This window comes from Oncorhynchus gorbuscha, linkage group LG04 (assembly GCF_021184085.1).
Source record: "Oncorhynchus gorbuscha isolate QuinsamMale2020 ecotype Even-year linkage group LG04, OgorEven_v1.0, whole genome shotgun sequence".
Taxonomy (NCBI): domain Eukaryota; kingdom Metazoa; phylum Chordata; class Actinopteri; order Salmoniformes; family Salmonidae; genus Oncorhynchus; species Oncorhynchus gorbuscha.
The window spans coordinates 11,798,526-11,823,609 of NC_060176.1; the positions used below are offsets into that span (position 1 = coordinate 11,798,526).

Sequence of the window (25,084 nt, forward strand, 5' to 3'; positions counted from 1 at the left end):
GACTTAGATGTTGGATATTCTGCACAGGAAGTTGACAGCAGTTTGTATTAATTCTCAGTCCAATGACAGGCCTCAGTAATTAAATCCATCCAGGGATGCTGCTGATCTATTTTCACACCAATGAAAGAATGGAAGCAAGTCTGTCACCTTTGCTGGGCTTGTGAGAGAAAATGTTGTGGTGACAAGGACAGTAACAGTCTCTTCTCTTCCTTCTGGCCTTACCACAACCTGTCTTCATTTCAGACACCCAACCAGAAGGTTATTTTTATGTCGAGGACAGATGGAAACAGTCAGAGTGTGAAAACAAAGTCATTGAATTTCATTTACACTTGTGGATTGAAGTGTTATTGTGGTTGTTGTTGCTGCAGTGGTTTTCGTGGTTGCTGTTATTGTTGTTGCTTCTGTGGTTGTTGTTGTTGTCAATGTCTAGTGTGTGTTGCATGTGTGTCAGAATGAGAGTGAGAGTGTGAATGAATGTGTGTGTTTCTAAGAAATAAATCGCAGTGGGCTTTTCGTCTTTCAGACGTCTTTCAGGCGTCACCCTCCCTGTCATGTGTGCCGTCAACTCCAGGCCTCTGCTGCATCAGGCAGGTGGAGGTGGCATATCTAATGTACCCTTTTATCAATTTCATTAGCACACATTGCAGAAGGGCCTGCAGCTTGCAAAGCCTTCAACAACAATAGGCCTGGTCAGAGTGAATCGCTTTAGCACAGTTTCTTTAAAAGTAATGACGTTCTCTCAATTTAATGAGTCAGTCAGACTGTCTGTATTGTCTTTTCTGTCTCTGATTCTCTATCTGATGGTATCAGTGGAACACAAGGTACATTTACTACAGTGAATGAAACCTACTGGAAAAGGGCACTGCATAGGTTTAAGTGTAAAGGGTTAACTAGAATATGTTTTTGTGCCTTTTTCCATTATACAAGCCTTTCAACGGTCACTGGAGGTTAACGAGACCACTTCATTTCTCAACACCCCGGTGTGCTTCTTTTGTCAATGAATCCTTTCTCCCGAGAGGTTGTTGTTGTTATTGTGAGTATCAGGGTTGTAAGGTGTGCCTGTCTTATACTGTTTGGAGTTGAAAAGATCAATTTGATTTACCCTTTATATTGACATTGCTTTGGCTCAGTTTGTTAAAAGTCAAGGATGTTGGAAGTTGTGTACCATGCACAAAAAGAACTGTCTTGGAAAAATAACCTAATTGTCATTTGTGTCATGTTTGTCATTTATTATCATGTCTTGTCCCTGTGCTCCCCATTCTATTCGTTTCCCTCTGCTGGTCTTATTAGGTTCTTTCCCTCTTTCTATCCCTCTCTCTCCCCCTCCCTCTCTCACTCTCTCGCTCTCTCTTCTCTCTATCGTTCCGTTCCTGCTCCCAGCTGTTCCTATTCCCCTAATCATCATTTAGTCTTCCCACACCTGTTCCCGATCCTTTCCCCTGATTAGAGTCCCTATTTCTTCCTTTGTGTTCCGTTCCTGTCCTGTCGGTTCCTTGTTTAGAATTCACCGTGCTGTGATTGTGTATCGCCCTGTCCTGTCGTGTTTTTGCCTTCATCAGATGCTGCGTGTGAGCAGGTGTCTCTGTCAGCTACGGCCTGCGCCTACCCGAAGCGACCTGCAGTCTGTGGCCGCTTCTCCTGTTATTCCCCTCTACAGACTAGAGGATTTCTGTTATTCCCTGTTTGGACATTTCCTGTTAAGGATTCAGGATTTGTCGTTTTCTGTTTGGACTTGAATAAACTCTGTTTCTGTTAAGTCGCTTTTGGGTCCTCTTTCACCTGCATGACAGAAGGAACCGACCAAGGAATGGACCCAGCGACTTCAGACGTTCGTTACACTGCCGTCGAGATCCAAGGAGCCATGCTCGGCAGACACGAGCAGGAATTGTCTGCTGCTCGCCATGCCGTGGAGAACCTGGCCGCTCAGGTTTCCGACCTCTCTGGACAGTTCCAGAGTCTACGTCTCGTGCCACCTGTTACTTCCTGGCCTGCCGAGCCTCCAGAACCTAGGGTTAATAACCCACCTTGCTACTCCGGGCAGCCCACTGAGTGCCGCTCCTTTCTCACGCAGTGTGAGATTGTGTTCTCTCTCCAACCCAACACATACTCTAGAGAGAGAGCTCGGGTTGCTTACGTCATTTCACTCCTTACTGGCCGGGCTCGAGAATGGGGCACAGCTATCTGGGAGGCAAGGGCTGATTGCTCTAACAAGTTCCAGAACTTTAAAGAGGAGATGATTCGGGTTTTTGACCGTTCAGTTTTTTGGTGGGGAGGCTTCTAGGGCCCTGGCTTCCTTATGCCAAGGTGAACGGTCCATAACGGATTATTCTATTGAGTTTCGCACTCTTGCTGCCTCTAGTGAGTGGAACGAGCCGGCGCTGCTCGCTCGTTTTCTGGAGGGACTCCACGCAGTGGTTAAGGATGAGATTCTCTCCCGGGAGGTTCCTTCAGATGTGGACTCTTTGATTGCTCTCGCCATCCGCATAGAACGACGGGTAGATCTTCGTCACCGGGCTCGTGGAAGAGAGCTCGCATCAACGGTGTTTCCCTGCTCCGCATCGCAACCATCTCCCTCCTCTGGCTTTGAGACTGAGCCCATGCAGCTGGGAGGGATTCGCATCTCGACTAAGGAGAGGGAACGGAGGATCACCAACCGCCTGTGCCTCTATTGCGGAGTTGCTGGACATTTTGTTAATTCATGTCCAGTAAAAGCCAGAGCTCATCTGTAAGCGGAGGGCTACAGGTGAGCGCAACTACTCAAGTCTCTCCATCAAAATCCTGTACTACTTTGTCGGTCCATCTACGCTGGACCGGTTCGGGTGCTACATGTAGTGCCTTGATAGACTCTGGGGCTGAGGGTTGTTTCATGGACGAAGCATGGGTTCGGAAACATGACATTCCTTTCAGAGAGTTAGAGAAGCCTACGCCCATGTTCGCCTTAGATGGTAGTCATCTTCCCAGTATCAGATTTGAGACACTACCTTTAACCCTCACAGTATCTGGTAACCACAGTGAGACTATTTCTTTTTTGATTTTCCGTTCACCGTTTACACCTGTTGTTTTGGGTCATCCCTGGCTAGTATGTCATAATCCTTCTATTAATTGGTCTAGTAATTCTATCCTATCCTGGAACGTTTCTTGTCATGTTAAGTGTTTAATGTCTGCCATTCCTCCCGTTTCTTCTGTCCCTACTTCTCAGGAGGAACCTGGCGATTTGACAGGAGTGCCGGAGGAATATCATGATCTGCGCACGGTCTTCAGTCGGTCCCGAGCCAACTCCCTTCCTCCTCACCGGTCGTATGATTGTAGTATTGATCTCCTTCCGGGGACCACTCCTCCTCGAGGTAGACTATACTCTCTGTCGGCTCCCGAACGTAAGGCTCTCGAGGATTATTTGTCTGTGTCTCTTGACGCCGGTACCATAGTGCCTTCTTCCTCTCCGGCCGGGGCGGGGTTCTTTTTGTTAAGAAGAAGGACGGTACTCTGCGCCCCTGCGTGGATTATCGAGGCTGAATGACATAACGGTTAAGAATCGTTATCCGCTTCCCCTTATGTCATCAGCCTTCGAGATTCTGCAGGGAGCCAGGTGCTTTACTAAGTTGGACCTTCGTAACGCTTACCATCTCGTGCGCATCAGAGAGGGGGACGAGTGGAAAACGGCGTTTAACACTCCGTTAGGGCATTTTGAGTACCGGGTTCTGCCGTTCGGTCTCGCCAATGCGCCAGCTGTTTTTCAGGCATTAGTTAATGATGTTCTGAGAGACATGCTGAACATCTTTGTTTTTGTCTATCTTGACGATATCCTGATTTTTTCTCCGTCACTCGAGATTCATGTTCAGCACGTTCGACGTGTTCTACAGCGCCTTTTAGAGAATTGTCTCTACGTAAAGGCTGAGAAGTGCTCTTTTCATGTCTCCTCCGTTACTTTTCTCGGTTCCGTTATTTCCGCTGAAGGCATTCAGATGGATTCCGCTAAGGTCCAAGCTGTCAGTGATTGGCCCGTTCCAAGGTCACGTGTCGAGTTGCAGCGCTTTTTAGGTTTCGCTAATTTCTATCGGCGTTTCATTCGTAATTTCGGTCAAGTTGCTGCCCCTCTCACAGCTCTTACTTCTGTCAAGACGTGTTTTAAGTGGTCCGGTTCCGCCCAGGGAGCTTTTGATCTTCTAAAAGAACGTTTTACGTCCGCTCCTATCCTCGTTACTCCTGACGTCACTAGACAATTCATTGTCGAGGTTGGCGCTTCAGAGGTAGGCGTGGGAGCCATTCTATCCCAGCGCTTCCAGTCTGACGATAAAGTTCATCCTTGCGCTTATTTTTCTCATCGCCTGTCGCCATCTGAGCGCAACTATGATGTGGGTAACCGTGAACTGCTCGCCATCCGCTTAGCCCTAGGCGAATGGCGACAGTGGTTGGAGGGGGCGACCGTTCCTTTTGTCGTTTGGACAGACCATAAGAACCTTGAGTACATCCGTTCTGCCAAACGACTTAATGCCCGTCAAGCTCGTTGGGCGTTGTTTTTCGCTCGTTTCGAGTTTGTGATTTCTTACCGTCCGGGTAGCAAGAACACCAAGCCTGATGCCTTATCCCGTCTGTTTAGTTCTTCTGTGGCTTCTACTGATCCCGAGGGGATTCTTCCTTATGGGCGTGTTGTCGGGTTAACAGTCTGGGGAATTGAAAGACAGGTTAAGCAAGCACTCACGCACACTGCGTCGCGCGCTTGTCCTAGTAACCTCCTTTTCGTTCCTGTTTCCACTCGTCTGGCTGTTCTTCAGTGGGCTCACTCTGCCAAGTTAGCTGGTCATCCCGGTGTTCGAGGCACTCTTGCGTCTATTCGCCAGCGCTTTTGGTGGCCGACTCAGGAGCGTGACACGCGCCGTTTCGTGGCTGCTTGTTCGGACTGCGCGCAGACTAAGTCGGGTAACTCTCCTCCTGCCGGTCGTCTCAGACCGCTCCCCATTCCTTCTCGACCATGGTCTCACAATCGCCTTAGACTTCATTACCGGTCTGCCTTTGTCTGCGGGGAAGACTGTGATTCTTACGGTTGTCGATAGGTTCTCTAAGGCGGCACATTTCATTCCCCTCGCTAAACTTCCTTCCGCTAAGGAGACGGCACAAATCATTATTGAGAATGTATTCAGAATTCATGGCCTCCCGTTAGACGCCGTTTCAGACAGAGGCCCGCAATTCACGTCACAGTTTTGGAGGGAGTTCTGTCGTTTGATTGGTGCGTCCGTCAGTCTCTCTTCCGGGTTTCATCCCCAGTCTAACGGTCAAGCAGAGAGGGCCAATCAGACGATTGGTCGCATACTACGCAGCCTTTCTTTCAGAAACCCTGCGTCTTGGGCAGAACAGCTCCCCTGGGCAGAATACGCTCACAATTCGCTTCCTTCGTCTGCTACCGGGTTATCTCCGTTTCAGAGTAGTCTGGGTTACCAGCCTCCTCTGTTCTCATCCCAGCTTGCCGAGTCCAGCGTTCCCTCCGCTCAAGCGTTTGTCCAACGTTGTGAGCGCACCTGGAGGAGGGTGAGGTCTGCACTTTGCCGTTACAGGGCACAGACGGTGAGAGCCGCCAATAAACGCAGGATTAAGAGTCCAAGGTATTGTTGCGGCCAGAGAGTGTGGCTTTCCACTCGCAACCTTCCTCTTACGACAGCTTCTCGTAAGTTGACTCCGCGGTTCATTGGTCCGTTCCGTGTCTCCCAGGTCGTCAATCCTGTCGCTGTGCGACTGCTTCTTCCGCGACATCTTCGTCGCGTCCATCCTGTCTTCCATGTCTCCTGTGTTAAGCCCTTTCTTCGCACCCCCGTTCGTCTTCCCTCCCCCTCCCGTCCTTGTCGAGAGCGCACCTATTTACAAGGTACATAAGATCATGGACATGCGTTCTCGGGGACGGGGTCACCAATACTTAGTGTATTGGGAGGGTTACGGTCCTGAGGAGAGGAGTTGGGTTCCGTCTCGGGGCGTGCTGGACCGTTCACTCATCGATGATTTCCTCCGTTGCCGCCAGGATTCCTCCTCGAGTGCGCCAGGAGGCGCTCGGTGAGTGGGGGTACTGTCATGTTTGTCATTTATTATCATGTCTTGTCCCTGTGCTCCCCATTCTATTCGTTTCCCTCTGCTGGTCTTATTAGGTTCTTTCCCTCTTTCTATCCCTCTCTCTCCCCTCCCTCTCTCACTCTCTCGCTCTCTCTTCTCTCTATCGTTCCGTTCCTGCTCCCAGCTGTTCCTATTCCCCTAATCATCATTTAGTCTTCCCACACCTGTTCCCGATCCTTTCCCCTGATTAGAGTCCCTATTTCTTCCTTTGTGTTCCGTTCCTGTCCTGTCGGTTCCTTGTTTAGAATTCACCGTGCTGTGATTGTGTATCGCCCTGTCCTGTCGTGTTTTTGCCTTCATCAGATGCTGCGTGTGAGCAGGTGTCTCTGTCAGCTACGGCCTGCGCCTACCCGAAGCGACCTGCAGTCTGTGGCCGCTTCTCCTGTTATTCCCCTCTACAGACTAGAGGATTTCTGTTATTCCCTGTTTGGACATTTCCTGTTAAGGATTCAGGATTTGTCGTTTTCTGTTTGGACTTGAATAAACTCTGTTTCTGTTAAGTCGCTTTTGGGTCCTCTTTCACCTGCATGACAATTTGTTCTTCTTTAATGGAATCACTAAGCCCTTCATGTCCAGGTAGGACCCTGGCTCTATCACTACTGTACTGTGGCTGTTGTGTATGTGCCTGGCAGCACCTGCCTCCTCTCAGACCTGGACCTGTTTAAAGATACAATCCGGGATCTTAAGCAAAACAAAATCTTAACATAGTGAACGAATTGGATTTGTAACATAGCACACAAATTGGATTTGTAACATAGCACACAAATTGGATTTGTAACATAGCACATGAATTGGATTTGTAACATAGCACACAAATTGGATTTGTAACATAGAACATGAATTGGATTTGTAACATAGAACATGAATTGGATTTGTAACATAGCACACAAATTGGATTTGTAACGTAGCACACAAATTGGATTTGTAACATAGAACATGAATTGGATTTGTAACATAGCACACAAATTGGATTTGTAACATAGAAAATGAATTCCAATTTGTAAGTCGCTCTGGATAAGAGCGTCTGCTAAATGACTTAAATGTAAATGGATTTGTAACATAGCACACAAATTGGATTTGTAACATAGCACATGAATTGGATTTGTAACATAGCACACAAATTGGATTTGTAACATAGCACACAAATTAGATTTGTAACATAGCACATGAATTGGATTTGTAACATAGCACACAAATTAGATTTGTAACATAGCACACAAATTGGATTTGTAACATAGCACACAAATTGGATTTGTAACATAGCACATGAATTGGATTTGTAACATAGCACACAAATTGGATTTGTAACATAGCACACAAATTGGATTTGTAACATAGCACACAAATTGGATTTGTAACATAGCACACAAATTGGATTTGTAACATAGCACACAAATTGGATTTGTAACATAGCACACGAATTGGATTTGTAACATAGCACACAAATTGGATTTGTAACATAGCACACGAATTGGATGATGGAGCATCACTTTAATATTCCAGTGGTGTTAAGTGGAGTAATGCAACCCAATCAGTCTCTTCTGGCAGCAGCAGCACTGCTGTCAGCCCTAATCTATGGGCAGCAGTGTATAGCGGCCTATACATTAAGGACTGTGCATTAAAACACCATTCAAAAGTTATGAGGTGGCACTGTCACATATTATCGTTTGGGCCAGATGCCATGGTGAAGACAGTGCCCTCCCGGAATTAATACCTTAAGTGCTGGTGCAAAAGCTGACCCAGAAACAAGCTTTCCCCTGCACAGTACATAACATCCCCCTCGGTCCCTCCCCTCCTCACTGCAGGCCCTGCCAATACTAGCAACTCCCTTACCGGTAGAGCACCATAGTTTAGGTACACGCCCTTTCATGTGACACTCAGTTAAGAGTACTGACCTTGATGTGTGTTGTAGAACTGAAGAGAGCTGTGGGGGTGTTCTAGTGCTCTGTTCCTTCACGTTTGTATTCTAAGCTCCCTCGCTTATAATCTCTCTCTCTCTCTTTCCCTCTCCCTCCTTCTCTCCCTCCCGCTCATCTCTCCCCTGCAGTGGATAGCCTTCGCCTCCCTGTTCTTCATCCTGGTTTCCATCACCACCTTCTGCCTGGAGACACACGAGGCCTTCAACCCCATCATCAACCGGACGGAAATTGACCCGCTGGACAACAGCACGCGGGTCTACCAGGAGACTGAGACCGTGGTCTTCCTCACCTATATTGAGGGGGTCTGTGTGCTGTGGTTTACATTTGAGTTCATAATGCGAGTGACGTTCTGTCCGAGCAAGCTGGAGTTTTTCCGTAACACCCTCAACATCATCGACTTTATTGCCATCATGCCCTTCTACCTGGAGGTGGGGCTGAGTGGGCTCTCTTCCAAGGCGGCTAAGGATGTACTGGGTTTCCTACGCGTGGTACGCTTTGTCCGGATCCTCCGGATCTTTAAGCTGACTAGGCACTTTGTGGGACTGCGTGTCCTGGGTCATACACTCCGAGCCAGCACCAATGAGTTCCTGCTACTAATCATCTTCCTTGCCCTGGGTGTGCTCATCTTCGCCACTATGATCTACTATGCTGAAAGAATTGGTGCCAAGCCCAATGACCCCCGAGCCAGCGAGCACACGCACTTCAAGAACATTCCTATTGGATTCTGGTGGGCGGTGGTGACAATGACAACCCTGGGCTATGGAGACATGTACCCTCAGACATGGTCTGGCATGCTGGTGGGAGCGCTGTGTGCTCTGGCTGGTGTGCTGACTATCGCCATGCCAGTGCCTGTTATTGTCAATAACTTTGGGATGTATTACTCCCTGGCGATGGCCAAGCAGAAGTTACCAAAGAAAAAGAACAAGCATATCCCCCGCGCCCCACTTCTGGGCTCCCCCAATTACTGTAAGTCGGAGGTAACCTCACCTCACCACAGCACGCAGGACGACACATGGCCCCTGGCCCCACAAGAACCACCAGAAGAGAGCTTAGAAATAAACAGAGAAGGTAGGAAAACTTTCTGCCAAATGTCCATCTGAATCTCAATGAAAAGAAAAGAAATGCTCGAAGAACTGACTGAACTCCCCTGCCTTCGCACCACCTCCTCCTTCTCCTACTCATCCTCCTCTCGCCACCTCCTCCTTCTCCTACTCATCCTCCTCTCTCCACCTCCTCCTTCTCCTACTCATCCTCCTCTCTCCACCTCCTCCTTCTCCTCCTCATCCTCCTCTCTCCACCTCCTCCTTATCCTACTCATCCTCCTCTCTCCACCTCCTCCTTCTCCTACTCATCCTCCTCTCTCCACCTCCTCCTCCTCCTACACATCCTCCTCTCTCCACCTCCTCCTTCTCCTACTCATCCTCCTCTCTCCACCTCCTCCTTCTCCTACTCATCCTCCTCTCTCCACCACCTCCTCCTTCTCCTACTCATCCTCCTCTCTCCACCTCCTCCTCCTCTCTCCACCTCCTCCTCCTCTCTCCACCTCCTCCTCCTCTCTCCTCCTCCTCCTCCTCCTGCTAACTCACCAGTCAGAAAAACAGCCATTCTCCACACCAGGAGCCATTGAATGTGGAGAGCCCCTACATGGCAGTATGTTGACCAGTGACCACTCCACACATACAAATACGTTATCAACTCCACTGCCCACTCGCCAGACATTATCAACTCATACCACACTAGACCAAATCTCATACCACACCAGATCAAACCTCATGCCAGAACAGACCAAACCTCATACCATACCACACCACACCAAACCTCACACCACACCACACCAGACCAAACCTCATACCACACCAGACCAAACCTCACACCACACCAGACCAAGCCTCATACCACATCAGACCAAGCCTCATGCCAGATCAGACCAAACCTCATACCACACCAGACCAAACCTCATGCCAGATCAGACCAAACCTCATACCACACCAGACCAAACCTCATGCCAGATCAGACCAAACCTCATACCACACCAGACCAAACCTCATGCCAGATCAGACCAAATCTCATACCACACCAGACCAATCTCCCCCTCAATTACCTTTTCATCTCTACCCTGACTAGTTTAATGCAGTGATAAAAACACTAAAAGTAACACAGTGGCACATACAGTAGCCAGCCATCCCGACCACAGATGTTAAATAGCGTATTTCCTCCACTCAGATGGAAAATACATCACAATTTATGAATCACACATAAGACTATCACACCAATGCATTTATGATATTTCCTAGTTAACTTATCTGCTTGTGTGCTGTCTCAGGAAAAAATACTGCAGTGCTGTGAAACAAGATTAAAGCCTGCAGACATATTGTTCATTTGGCTGATTGCCAAATGTATTTGTATGATGCCTAGGCCAGGTAGCAGAATAGGAAGCTTTTCAGAAACATATATATATATATATATACAGTGGGGAGAGCAAGTATTTGATACACTGCCAATTTTGCAGGTTTTCCTACTTACAAAGCATGTAGAGGTCTGTAATTTTTTTAAATCATAGGTACACTTCAACTGTGAGAGACGGACTCTAAAACGGACTCTAAAACAAAAATCCAGAAAATCACATTGTATGATTTTCAAGTAATTAATTAGCATTTTATTGCATGACATAAGTATTTGATAACCTACCAACCAGTAAGAATTCCGTCTCTCACAGACCTGTTTGTTTTTCTTTAAGAAGTTCTCCTGTTCTATACTCATTACCTGTATTAACTGCACCTGTTTGAAGGCGTTACCTGTATAAAAGACACCTGTCTACACACTCAATCAAACAGACTCCAACCTCTCCACAATGGACAAGACCAGAGAGCTGTGTAAGGACATCAGAGATAAAATTGTAGACCTGCACAAGGCTGGGATGGGCTACAGGACAACAGGCAAGCAGCTTGGTGAGAAGGCAGCAACTGTTGGTGCAATTATTAGAAAATGGAAGAAGTTCAAGATGACGGTCAATCCCCCTCGGTCTTGGGCTCCAGGCAAGATCTGACCTTGTGGGGCATCAATGATCATGAGGAATGTGAGGGATCAGCCCAGAACTACACGGCAGGACCTGGTCAATGACCTGAAGAGAGCTGGGACCAGAGTCTCAAAGAAAACCATTAGTAACACACTATGCCGTCATGGATTAAAATCCTGCAGCACACGCCAGGTCCCCCTGCTCAAGCCAGCGCATGTCCAGGCCCGTCTGAAATTTGCCAATGACCATCTGGATGATCCAGATGAGGAATGGGAGAAGGTCATGTGGTCTGATTGTCATGCAGGTAAAAGAGGACCCAAAAGCGACTTAACAGAAACAGAGTTTATTAAAGTCCAAAACGGAATAACAGAATTCCTCTAGACTTGTAGAGGGGGAAACAACTGGAGAAGCGGCCACAGACTGCAGGTCGCTTCGGGTAGGCGCAGGCCGTAGTCGACTGAGACACCTGCTCACACGCAGCATCTGATGAAGGCACAAAACACGACAGGACAGGGTGATACACAATCACGGCAAAAACACGACAGGACAGGGCGAAACGCAATCACGGCATGGTGAATACAATACAAGGAACCGACGGAACAGGAACGGATCACAAAGGAATAAATAGGGACTCTAATCAGGGGAAAGGATCGGGAACAGGTGTGGGAAGACTAAATGATGATTAGGGGAATAGGAACAGCTGGGAGCAGGAACGGAACGACAGAGAGAAGAGAGAGCGAGAGAGTGAGAGAGGGAGGGGGAGAGAGGGATAGAACCAAACAAGACCAGCAGAGGGAAACGAATAGCATGGGGAGCACAGGGACAAGACATGACAATAAATGACAAACATGACAGTACCCCCCCCACTCACCGAGCGCCTCCTGGCGCACTCGAGGAGGAATCCTGGCGGCAACGGAGGAAATCATCGATGAGCGAACGGTCCAGCACGTCCCGAGACGGAACCCAACTCCTCTCCTCAGGACCGTAACCCTCCCAATCCACTAGGTATTGGTGACCCCGTCCCCGAGAACGCATGTCCATAATCTTATGTACCTTGTAAATAGGTGCGCTCTCGACAAGGACGGGAGGGGGGAGGGAAGACGAACGGGGGTGCGAAGAAAGGGCTTAACACAGGAGACATGGAAGACAGGATGGACGCGACGAAGATGTCGCGGAAGAAGCAGTCGCACAGCGACAGGATTGACGACCTGGGAGACACGGAACGGACCAATGAACCGCGGAGTCAACTTACGAGAAGCTGTCGTAAGAGGAAGGTTGCGAGTGGAAAGCCACACTCTCTGGCCGCAACAATACCTTGGACTCTTAATCCTGCGTTTATTGGCGGCTCTCACCGTCTGTGCCCTGTAACGGCAAAGTGCAGACCTCACCCTCCTCCAGGTGCGCTCACAACGTTGGACAAACGCTTGAGCGGAGGGAACGCTGGACTCGGCAAGCTGGGATGAGAACAGAGGAGGCTGGTAACCCAGACTACTCTGAAACGGAGATAACCCGGTAGCAGACGAAGGAAGCGAATTGTGAGCGTATTCTGCCCAGGGGAGCTGTTCTGCCCAAGACGCAGGGTTTCTGAAAGAAAGGCTGCGTAGTATGCGACCAATCGTCTGATTGGCCCTCTCTGCTTGACCGTTAGACTGGGGATGAAACCCGGAAGAGAGACTGACGGACGCACCAATCAAACGACAGAACTCCCTCCAAAACTGTGACGTGAATTGCGGGCCTCTGTCTGAAACGGCGTCTAACGGGAGGCCATGAATTCTGAATACATTCTCAATAATGATTTGTGCCGTCTCCTTAGCGGAAGGAAGTTTAGCGAGGGGAATGAAATGTGCCGCCTTAGAGAACCTATCGACAACCGTCAGAATCACAGTCTTCCCCGCAGACAAAGGCAGACCGGTAATGAAGTCTAAGGCAATGTGAGACCATGGTCGAGAAGGAATGGGGAGCGGTCTGAGACGACCGGCAGGAGGAGAGTTACCCGACTTAGTCTGCGCGCAGTCCGAACAAGCAGCCACGAAACGGCGCGTGTCACGCTCCTGAGTCGGCCACCAAAAGCGCTGGCGAATAGACGCAAGAGTGCCTCGAACACCGGGATGACCAGCTAACTTGGCAGAGTGAGCCCACTGAAGAACAGCCAGACGAGTGGAAACAGGAACGAAAAGGAGGTTACTAGGACAAGCGCGCGCGACGCAGTGTGCGTGAGTGCTTGCTTAACCTGTCTTTCAATTCCCCAGACTGTTAACCCGACAACACGCCCATAAGGAAGAATCCCTCGGGATCAGTAGAAGCCACAGAAGAACTAAACAGACGGGATAAGGCATCAGGCTTGGTGTTCTTGCTACCCGGACGGTAAGAAATCACAAACTCGAAACGAGCGAAAAACAACGCCCAACGAGCTTGACGGGCATTAAGTCGTTTGGCAGAACGGATGTACTCAAGGTTCTTATGGTCTGTCCAAACGACAAAAGGAACGGTCGCCCCCTCCAACCACTGTCGCCATTCGCCTAGGGCTAAGCGGATGGCGAGCAGTTCACGGTTACCCACATCATAGTTGCGCTCAGATGGCGACAGGCGATGAGAAAATAAGCGCAAGGATGAACCTTATCGTCAGACTGGAAGCGCTGGGATAGGATGGCTCCCACGCCTACCTCTGAAGCGTCAACCTCGACAATGAATTGTCTAGTGACGTCAGGAGTAACGAGGATAGGAGCGGACGTAAACGTTCTTTTAGAAGATCAAAAGCTCCCTGGGCGGAACCGGACCACTTAAAACACGTCTTGACAGAAGTAAGAGCTGTGAGAGGGGCAGCAACTTGACCGAAATTACGAATGAAACGCCGATAGAAATTAGCGAAACCTAAAAAGCGCTGCAACTCGACACGTGACCTTGGAACGGGCCAATCACTGACAGCTTGGACCTTAGCGGAATCCATCTGAATGCCTTCAGCGGAAATAACGGAACCGAGAAAAGTAACGGAGGAGACATGAAAAGAGCACTTCTCAGCCTTTACGTAGAGACAATTCTCTAAAAGGCGCTGTAGAACACGTCGAACGTGCTGAACATGAATCTCGAGTGACGGAGAAAAAATCAGGATATCGTCAAGATAGACAAAAACAAAAATGTTCAGCATGTCTCTCAGAACATCATTAACTAATGCCTGAAAAACAGCTGGCGCATTGGCGAGACCGAACGGCAGAACCCGGTACTCAAAATGCCCTAACGGAGTGTTAAACGCCGTTTTCCACTCGTCCCCCTCTGATGCGCACGAGATGGTAAGCGTTACGAAGGTCCAACTTAGTAAAGCACCTGGCTCCCTGCAGAATCTCGAAGGCTGATGACATAAGGGGAAGCGGATAACGATTCTTAACCGTTATGTCATTCAGCCCTCGATAATCCACGCAGGGGCGCAGAGTACCGTCCTTCTTTTTAACAAAAAGAACCCCGCCCGGCCGGAGAAGAAGAAGGCACTATGGTACCGGCGTCAAGAGACACAGACAAATAATCCTCGAGAGCCTTACGTTCGGGAGCCGACAGAGAGTATAGTCTACCTCGAGGAGGAGTGGTCCCCGGAAGGAGATCAATACTACAATCATACGACCGGTGAGGAGGAAGGGAGTTGGCTCGGGACCGACTGAAGACCGTGCGCAGATCATGATATTCCTCCGGCACTCCTGTCAAATCGCCAGGTTCCTCCTGAGAAGTAGGGACAGAAGAAATGGGAGGGATGGCAGACATTAAACACTTCACATGACAAGAAACGTTCCAGGATAGGATAGAATTACTAGACCAATTAATAGAAGGATTATGACATACAAGCCAGGGGTGACCCAAAACAACAGGTGTAAACGGTGAACGGAAAATCAAAAAAGAAATAGTCTCACTGTGGTTACCAGATACTGTGAGAGTTAAAGGTAGTGTCTCAAATTTGATACTGGGAAGATGACTACCATCTAAGGCAAACATGGGCGTAGGCCTGTCTAACGGTCTGAAAGGAATGTTATGTTTCCGAGCCCATGCTTCGTCCATGAAACAACCCTCAGCCCCAGAGTCAATCAAAGCACTGCATGTAGCACCCGAACCGGTCCAGCGTAGATGGACCGACATAGTAGTACAAGATCTAGATGAAGGGACCTGAGTAGTAGCGCTCACCAGTAGCCCTCCGCTTACTGATGGGCTCTGGCCTCTTACTGGACATGAATTAACAAAATGTCCAGCAACTCCGTAATAGAGGCACAGGCGGTTGGTGATCCTCCGTTCCCTCTCCTTATTCGAGATGCGAATCCCTCCCAGCTGCATGGGCTCAGTCTCAAAGCCAGAGGAGGGAGATGGTTGCGATGCGGAGCAGGGAAACACCGTTGATGCGAGCTCTCTTCCACGAGCCCGGTGACGAAGATCTACCCGTCGTTCTATGCGGATGGCGAGAGCAATCAAAGAGTCCACATCTGAAGGAACCTCCCGGGAGAGAATCTCATCCTTAACCACTGCGTGGAGTCCCTCCAGAAAACGAGCGAGCAGCGCCGGCTCGTTCCACTCACTAGAGGCAGCAAGAGTGCGAAACTCAATGGAATAATCCGTTATGGACCGTTCACCTTGGCATAAGGAAGCCAGGGCCCTAGAAGCCTCCCCACCAAAAACTGAACGGTCAAAAACCCGAATCATCTCCTCTTTAAAGTTCTGGAATCTGTTAGAGCAATCAGCCCTTGCCTCCCAGATAGCTGTGCCCCATTCTCGAGCCCGGCCAGTAAGGAGTGAAATGACGTAAGCAACCCGAGCTCTCTCTCTAGAGTATGTGTGGGGTTGGAGAGAGAACACAATCTCACACTGCGTGAGAAAGGAGCGGCACTCAGTGGGCTGCCCGGAGTAGCAAGGTGGGTTATTAACCCTGGGTTCTGGAGGCTCGGCAGGCCAGGGAGTAACAGGTGGCACGAGACGTAGACTCTGGAACTGTCCAGAGAGGTCGGAAACCTGAGCGGCCAGGTTCTCCACGGCATGGCGAGCAGCAGACAATTCCTGCTCGTGTCTGCCGAGCATGGCTCCTTGGATCTCGACGGCAGTGTAACGAGCGTCTGAAGTCGCTGGGTCCATTCCTTGGTCGGTTCCTTCTGTCATGCAGGTAAAAGAGGACCCAAAAGCGACTTAACAGAAACAGAGTTTATTAAAGTCCAAAACGGAATAACAGAATTCCTCTAGACTTGTAGAGGGGAAACAACTGGAGAAGCGGCCACAGACTGCAGGTCGCTTCGGGTAGGCGCAGGCCGTAGTCGACTGAGACACCTGCTCACACGCAGCATCTGATGAAGGCACAAAACACGACAGGACAGGGTGATACACAATCACGGCAAAAACACGACAGGACAGGGCGAAACGCAATCACGGCATGGTGAATACAATACAAGGAACCGACGGAACAGGAACGGATCACAAAGGAATAAATAGGGACTCTAATCAGGGGGAAAGGATCGGGAACAGGTGTGGGAAGACTAAATGATGATTAGGGGAATAGGAACAGCTGGGAGCAGGAACGGAACGACAGAGAGAAGAGAGAGCGAGAGAGTGAGAGAGGGAGGGGGAGAGAGAGGGATAGAACCAAACAAGACCAGCAGAGGGAAACGAATAGCATGGGGAGCACAGGGACAAGACATGACAATAAATGACAAACATGACACTGATGAGACAAAAATAGAGCTTTTTGGTCTAAACTCCACTCGCCGTGTGGAGGAAGAAGAAGGATGAGTACAACCCCAAGAACACCATCCCAACCGTGAAGCATGGAGGTGGAAACATAATTCGTTGGGGATGCTTTTCTGCAAAGGGAACAGGACGACTGCACCGTATTGAGGGGAGGATGGATGGGGCCATGTATCGTGAGATCTTGGCCAACAACCTCCTTCCCTCAGTAAGAGCATTGAAGATGGGCCGTGGCTGGGTCTTCCAGCATGACAACGACCCGAAACACACAGCCAGGGCAACTAAGGAGTGGCTCCGTAAGAAGCATATCAAGGTACGGGAGTGGCTTAGCCAGTCTCCAGACCTGAACCCAATAGAAAATCTTTGGAGGGAGCTGAAAGTCCGTATTGCCCAGCAACAGCCCCGAAACCTGAAGGATCTGGAGAAGATCTGTATGGAGGAGTAGGCCAAAATGCCTGCTGCAGTGTGTGCAAACCTGGTCAAGAACTACAGGTAACTTATGATCTCTGAAATTGCAAACAAAGGTTTCTGTACCAAATATTAAGTTTTGCTTTTCTGATGTATCAAATACTTATGTCATGCAATAAAATGTAAAGTAATTACTTAAAAATTATACAATGTGATTTTCTGGATTGTTGTTTTAGATTCCGTCTCTCACAGTTGAAGTGTACCTATGATAAAAAATTACAGACCTCTACATGCTTTGTAAGTAGGAAAAGCTGCAAAATCGGCAATGTATCAAATACTTGTTCTCTCCACTGTATACACAGTTGAAGTCGGAAGATTACATACACCTTAGCCAAATACATTTAACCTCAGTTTTTCACAATTCCTGACATTTAATCCAAAAATTCAGTTTTAGGTCAGTTAGGATCACCACTTTATTTTAAGAATGTGAAATGTCATGAAATTAGTAGAGAGAATTATTTATTTCCCGGGTCAGAAGTTTACAAACACTCAATTAGTATTTGGTAGCATTGCCTTTAAATTGAGTAACTTGGGTCAAACTTTACAGGTAGCCTTCCACAAGCTTCCCATAATAAGTTGGGTGAATTTTGGCCTATTCCTCCTGACAGAGCTGGTGTAACTGAGTCAGGTTTGTATGCCTCCTTGCTCACACACACTTTTTCAGTTCTGTCCACAAATGTTCAATAGGATTGAGGTCAGAGCTTTGTGATGGCCACTGCAAAACCTTGACTTTGTTGTCCTTAAGCCATTTTGCCACAACTTTGGAAATATGCTTGGGGTCATTGTCCATTTGGAAGACCACATTTGCGACCAAAATTTCACTTCCTGACTGATGTCTTGAGATGTTGCTTCAATATATCCACATAATTTTCCTCCCTCATGATGCCATCTATTTTGTGAAGTGCACCAGTCCCTCCTGCAGCAAATCACCCCCACAACATGATGCTTCCACCCCTGTGCTTCACGGTTGGGATGGTGTTCTTCGGCTTGCAAGCCTTCCCCTTTTTCCTCCGAACATAACGATAGTCATTATGGACAAACAGTTATATTTTTGTTTTATCAGACCAGAGGACATTTCTCCAAAAAGTACGATCTTTGTCCCCATGTGCAGTTGCAAACAGTAGTCTGGCTTTTTTTATGGCGGTTTTGGAGCCGTGGCTTCTTCCTTGCGGAGCGGCCTTTCAGGTCATATCAATATAGGACTCTGTGGATATAGATACTTTTGTACCTATTTCCTCCAGCATCTTCACAAGGTCCTTTGCTGTTGTTCTGGGATTGATTGGCACTTTTCGTACCAAAGTACGATTGTCTCTAGGACACAGAACGCGTCTCCTTCCTGAACGGTATGACTGCATACTATTGTTTGTACAGATGAACATGGTACCTTCATGCATTTGGTAATTGCTCCCAAGGATGAACCAGACTTGTGGAGGTCTATAATTTTTTTCTGAGGTCTTGGCTCAGGTCTTGGCTCATTTCTTTTGATTTTCCCATGATGTCAAGCAAAGAGGCACTGAGTTTGAAGGTAGGCCTTGAAATACATCCACAGGTACACCTCCAATTGACTCAAATTATGTCAATTAGCCTATCAGAATCTTCTAAAGCCATGACATAATTTTCTGGAATTTTCCATGCTCTTTAAAGGTACAGTCAACTTAGTGTATGTAAACTTCTGACCCACTGGAATTGTAATACAGTGAATTATGAGTGAAATAATCTGTCTGTAAACAATTGTTGGAAAAATTACTTGTCATGCACAAAGTAGATGTCCTAAACAACTTGACAAAACTATAGTTTGTTAACAAGAAATTTGTGGAGTGGTTGAAAAACGAGTTTTAATGACTACAACTTAAGTGTATGTAAACATCTGACTTCAACTGTATATATTCACTACCAGTCATAATCTTTAGCACACCTACTTATTCAAGTGTTTGTCTTTATCTTTTCTATTAAATAACACATATGGAATCCTGTAGTAACCAAAAAGTTTAAACAAATCAAAATGTATTTTATATTTGAGATTCTTCAAATAGCCACCCTTTGCCTTGATTACAGCTTTGCACGCGCTTGGCATTCTCTCAACCAGCTTCATGAGGTAGTCACCAGGAATGCATATAAATTAACATGTGTGCCTTCTTAAAAGTTCATTTGTGGAATGTCTTTCCTTCTTAATGCATTTGAGCCTATCAGTTGTGTTGTGACAAGGTAGGGTGGTAGGGGGTAGGGGGACATATTCAATCATTCCCTATCCCATTCTGCTGTTCCCACATGCTTCAAGAGGGCCACCATTGTTACTGTTCCCAAGAAAGCTAAGGTAACTGAGCTAAACGACTACCGCCCTGTAGCACTCACTTCCGTCATCATGAAGTGCTTTGAGAGACTAGTCAAGGACCATATCACCTCCACCCTACCTGACACCCTAGACCCACTCCAATTTGCTACCGCCCAAATAGGTCCACAGACGATGCAATCTCAACCACACTGCACACTGCCCTAACCCACCTGGACAAGAGGAATACCTATGTGAGAATGCTGTTCATCGACTACAGCTCGGCATTTACATTTACATTTACATTTAAGTCATTTAGCAGACGCTCTTATCCAGAGCGACTTACAAATTGGTGCATTCACCTTATGACATCCAGTGGAACAGCCACTTTACAATAGTGCATCTAAATATTTTAAGGGGGGGGTGAGAAGGATTACTTTATCCTATCCTAAGTATTCCTTAAAGAGGTGGGGTTTCAGGTGTCTCCGGAAGGTGGTGATTGACTCCGCTGTCCTGGCGTCGTGAGGGATTGTTCCACCATTGGGGAGCCAGAGCAGCGAACAGTTTTGACTGGGCTGAGCGGGAACTGTACTTCCTCAGTGGTAGGGAGACCAGAGGTGGATGAACGCAGTGCCCTTATTTGGGTGTAGGGCCTGAAGAGCCTGGAGGTACTGAGGTGCCGTTCCCCTCACAGCTCCGTCTTGTAGCGGATGCGAGCTTCAACTGGAAGCCAGTGGAGAGAGCCGTGAGAGAACCAGGCTGGAGTTGTAGGGGTTTAATGGCACAGGCAGGGAGCCCAGCCAACAGCAGTAATCCAGACGGGAGATGACTGCCTGGACCTGCGCCGCTTCCTGTGTGAGGCAGGGTCGTACTCTGCGGATGGTGTAGAGCATGAACCTACAGGAACGTGCCACCGTCTTGATGTTAGTTGAGAACGCAGGGAGTTGTCCAGGATCACGCCAAGGTTCTTAGCGCTCTGGGAGGAGGACACAATGGAGTTGTCAACCGTGATGGCGAGATCATGGAACGGAATTTAACACCATAGTACCGTCCAAGCTCGTCATCAAGCTCGAGACCCTGGGTCTCGACCCCGCCCTGTGCAACTGGGTACTGGACTTCCTGATGGACCGCCCCCAGGTGGTGAGGGTAGGCAACAACATCTCCACCCCGCTGATCCTCAACACTGGGGCCCCACAAGGGTGTGTTCTGAGCCCTCTCCTGTACTCCCTGTTCACCCACGACTGCGTGGCCATGCACACCTCCAACTCAATCATCAAGTTTGCGGACGACACAACAGTGGTAGGCTTGATTACCAACAACGACGAGACGGCCTACAGGGAGGAGGTGAGGGCCCTCGGAGTGTGGTGTCAGGAAAATAACCTCACACTCAACGTCAACAAAACTAAGGAGATGATTGTGGACTTCAGGAAACAGCAGAGGGAACACCCCCCTATCCACATCGATGGAACAGTAGTGGAGAGGGTAGTAAGTTTTAAGTTCCTCGGCGTACACATCACAGACAAACTGAATTGGTCCACCCACACAGACAGCATCGTGAAGAAGGCACAGCAGCGCCTCTTCAACCTCAGGAAGCTGAAGAAATTTGGCTTGTCACCAAAAGCACTCACAAACTTCTACAGATGCACAATCGAGAGCATCCTGGTGGGCTGTATCACCGCCTGGTACGGCAACTGCTCCGCCCACAACCGTAAGGCTCTCCAGAGGGTAGTGAGGTCTGCACAACGCATCACTGGGGGCAAACTACCTGCCTTCCATGACACCTACACCACCCGATGTCACAGAAAGCCATAAAGATCATCAAGGACAACAACCACCCGAGCCACTGCCTGTTCACCCCGCTATCATCCAGCAGGCGAGGTCAGTACAGGTGCATCAAAGCTGGGACCGAGAAACTGAAAAACAGCTTCTATCTCAAGGCCATCAGACTGTTAAACAGCCACCACTAACATTGAGTGGCTGCTGCCAACACACTGACTCAACTCCAGCCACTTTAATAATGGGAATTGATGGGAAATTATGTAAAATATATCACTAGCCACTTTAAACAATGCTACCTAATATAATGTTTACATACCCTACATCATTCATCTCATATGTATACGTATATACTGTACTCTATATCATCTACTGCATCTTTATGTAATACATGTATCACTAGCCACTTTAACTATGCTACTTTGTTTACATACTCATCTCATATGTATATACTGTACTCGATACCATCTACTGTATCTTGCCAATGCCGCTCTCTGCCATCACTCATTCATATATCTTTATGTACATATTCTTTATCCCCTTATACTTGTGTCGATAAGGTAGTAGTTTTGGAATTGTTAGATAGATTACTTGTTGGTTATTACCTCATTGTCGGAACTAGAAGCACAAGCATTTCGCTACACTCGCATTAACATCTGCTAACCATGTGTATGTGACAAATACATTTGATTTGATTTGGTATACAGAAGATAGCGCTATTTGGTAAAATACTGCCCATATTATGGCAAGAACAGCTCAAATAAGCAAAGAGAAACGACAGTCCATCAATATTTTAAGACATGAAGGTCAGTCAATACGGAACATTTCAAGAACTTTGGAAGTTTCTTCAAGTGCAGTCGCAAAAACCATCCAGCGCTATGATGAAACTGTCTCTCATGAGGACCGCCACCAGAATGGAAGACCCAGAGTTACCTCTGCTACAGAGGATGTTAATTGGAGTTACCAGCCCAAAGAAATGCTTCACAGAGTTCAAGTAATAGACACATCTCAACATCAACTGTTCAGAGGAGACTGTGTGAATCAGGCCATCATGGTCAAATTGCTGCAATGAAACCACTACTAAACGACACCAATAAGAAGACTTTTTTGGGCCAAGAAACACAAGCAATGGACATTAGACTGGTGGAAATTTGGTCCTTTGGTCTGGAGTCCAAATTTGATATTTTTGGTTCCAACCTCCGTGTCTTTTGGAAATGCGGTGTGGGTGAACGGATGATCTCTGTATGTGTTTTTCCCACTGTAAAGCATGGAGGAGGAGGTGTTATGGGGTGTGGGGGTGCTTTGCTGGTGCATGGCTACCACAGCATTCTGCAACGACACGCCATCCCATCTGGTTTGGGCTTAGTGGGACTATCATTTGTTTTTCAACAGGACAATGACCCAACACATCTCCAGGCTTTGTAAGGGCTATTTTACCAAGAAGGAGAGTGATGGAGTGCTACATCAGATGACCTGGCCTCCACAATCCCCTGACCTCAATCAAATTGAGATGGTTTGGGATGAGTCGGACCGCAGAGTGAAGGATAAGCAGCCAACAAGTGCTCAGCATATGTGGGAACTCCTTCAAGACTGTGTGAAAGCATTCCAGGTGAAGCTGGTTGAGAGAATGTAAAGAGTGTGCAAAGCTGTCATCAAGGCAATGTGTGGCAATTTAAAGAATCTCAAATATAAAATATATTTTGATTTGTTTAACACTTTTCTGGTTACTACATGATTCCATATATGTTGTTTCATAGTTTTGATGTCTTCACTATTAGTCTATGATGTAGAAAATAGTAAAAATAAAGTAAAACCCTTGAATAAGTAGGTGCTCTAAAACCTTTGACCGGTGGTGTAGATGTATATTTTTTTAACAGCGAATGCTTTTATTTCACAGTTAACTTGTTGAACTAACATTGCACCAGTGATATCGCACTTTAGAAATGACTGCAATAAAAGAGACAGCCTGGTTTCCTGGAGACCTGTGTGTCTAACCTGTGTGACTCATAGGGGAAGTTGGACAAAGACAGCAGAGAGTGGGGGTTTCCCTCAGAGAACCTATCAATTTGCAGAAGGTCCCTTGGATGGATGATGACTGTGTTGCTCTTTCATGTTTTTCTGCTTGGATGACCAGGCCAGTTGTGGTGAGCACAAGCAGCTTTGGGGGGATTCTCAGTTAATCACTGGCTGATATAGTGTACATCGCCTACTCATGATAGGGATAGGGCCCAACTGATTCCATTGGGTTCCCTCTTCTATGAAATAGTGTGAGTAGTGTGTATTTATGCTCTGCCACGAGGGCCTGAAGTGGCCATGAGTACATCTTGTGATGGCTCCTTATTTACTGCCACATGTTACGGCCAAGCATCATTCCACTCTACGTCTATGACTAACAGCCCTCTGAGCACTCTCACACACACACTCTCACACACACAAAAAACACTGCACCCCTCGCTTGCTGGCTGTACTCCTGTTTATAGTAGAATCCTTTATGACTTTATAATGAATGTTTTCCCTGGAGAGTTGTAATCCAAGATGTCCCACTTACAAGGTGTCTCTACTGATTAGATTCCAACAATACTATTCAGTGATAGTTATTTGTTTGTAACAAACCAATTTAGATTACCTTGACCTCTATCTGCACCTTTACTTTGTAGCCTGTCAGATGGCATCTACAGGCTGAGCCATCAGGGCCTGTCACCTGACCTGACTCCCTGCAAAGAGAACATCCAGAGGTGACATAATGACCTGTCTGCTGGAGGAGAGAGGACAAACATTAGCAAGGCTCACACTTCCTGACTTTCTGACTTTGCCTAGTCATATGATACAGGATGTGCCCAAGTCTCATTACTTCTATGATCTTGACCAATGAGAGTTAGAGATTCACCAGGCACTGCCATAATGTACACTATCTGGAGGTGGTAAAAACAAAGATTTTTTTCACCTTCCCACCATCCTCTCTCTTACTTAATGTCTTATTTATTTAATTCTCCCCAATCTTTTTTCCATGCCAATGCCCATTGCCATGACAACAGTGTCCAAGCAACGCACATTGCACAATAAGATTGAGGTTCCGCCAGGAACTGCAGCTATTGACTTGCTTCTCCTATTATTCACACTGGGCTGCAAAGCAGAATGATGGAATAAGCAGCCAATCTGAAACTCATTTAGCACCCAATCAGAAAACAGTTTGACCAGCTCATCCATCTACTGTACATGATGTCACTGAATGGTAATTGAACAGACAGACATTAGAGCAACACTTTACATTATATGAACATTGTTCCAAAGTTACTATAAGGGATATATGTATGTAATCAACTCCTTCCATGTATGTAATAACACATGAATACACACATTCAGGAACATGCTGAGCATGGGCCCTCAAGATGGGTTGGATTCAGCTCAGGGGGAAATTAATAATGTGTGTAGAATGTTGTGATTCTGGCACATAAGTTGGCATTCTCTATATACGGCCTCCAATGGAGTGAGAACCCTGTTACCCTCATCGTTGGTAAAGCTCTATGCAGCGCAGAAAGCAACTACACACAAAGACAAGATCCCACAACTGAAGGTGGGAAAATGGGCTGCCTAAATATGATCCCCAATCAGAGACAATGATAGACAGCTGCCTCTGATTGGGAACCATACTCAGCCAACAAAGAAATATAAACATAGATTTCCCACCCTAGTCACACCCTGACCTACCAAATAGAGAATATAAAGCATCTCTAAGGTCAGGGCGTGACAGTACCCCCCCAAATGTGCGGACTCCTGGCCGCAAACCTGAACCTATAGGGTAGGGTCCGAGTGGGCATCTACCCTCAGTGGTGGCTC

At 47.5% G+C, this 25,084-nt stretch overlaps 1 protein-coding gene across 3 annotated transcripts in view; it reads left to right on the top strand.

Moving 5' to 3' along the window:
- Positions 1-25,084, top strand: part of LOC124033668 (potassium voltage-gated channel subfamily C member 1-like) — a 54,094-nt gene that overhangs the window by 19,084 nt on the left and 9,926 nt on the right. For all 3 annotated transcript variants that reach the window (XM_046345835.1, XM_046345834.1, XM_046345833.1), the window contains exon 2: positions 8,144-9,083. In XM_046345835.1, coding sequence (XP_046201791.1) covers positions 8,144-9,083 — 940 coding nt within the window. The remainder of the gene's footprint in view (positions 1-8,143; positions 9,084-25,084) is intronic.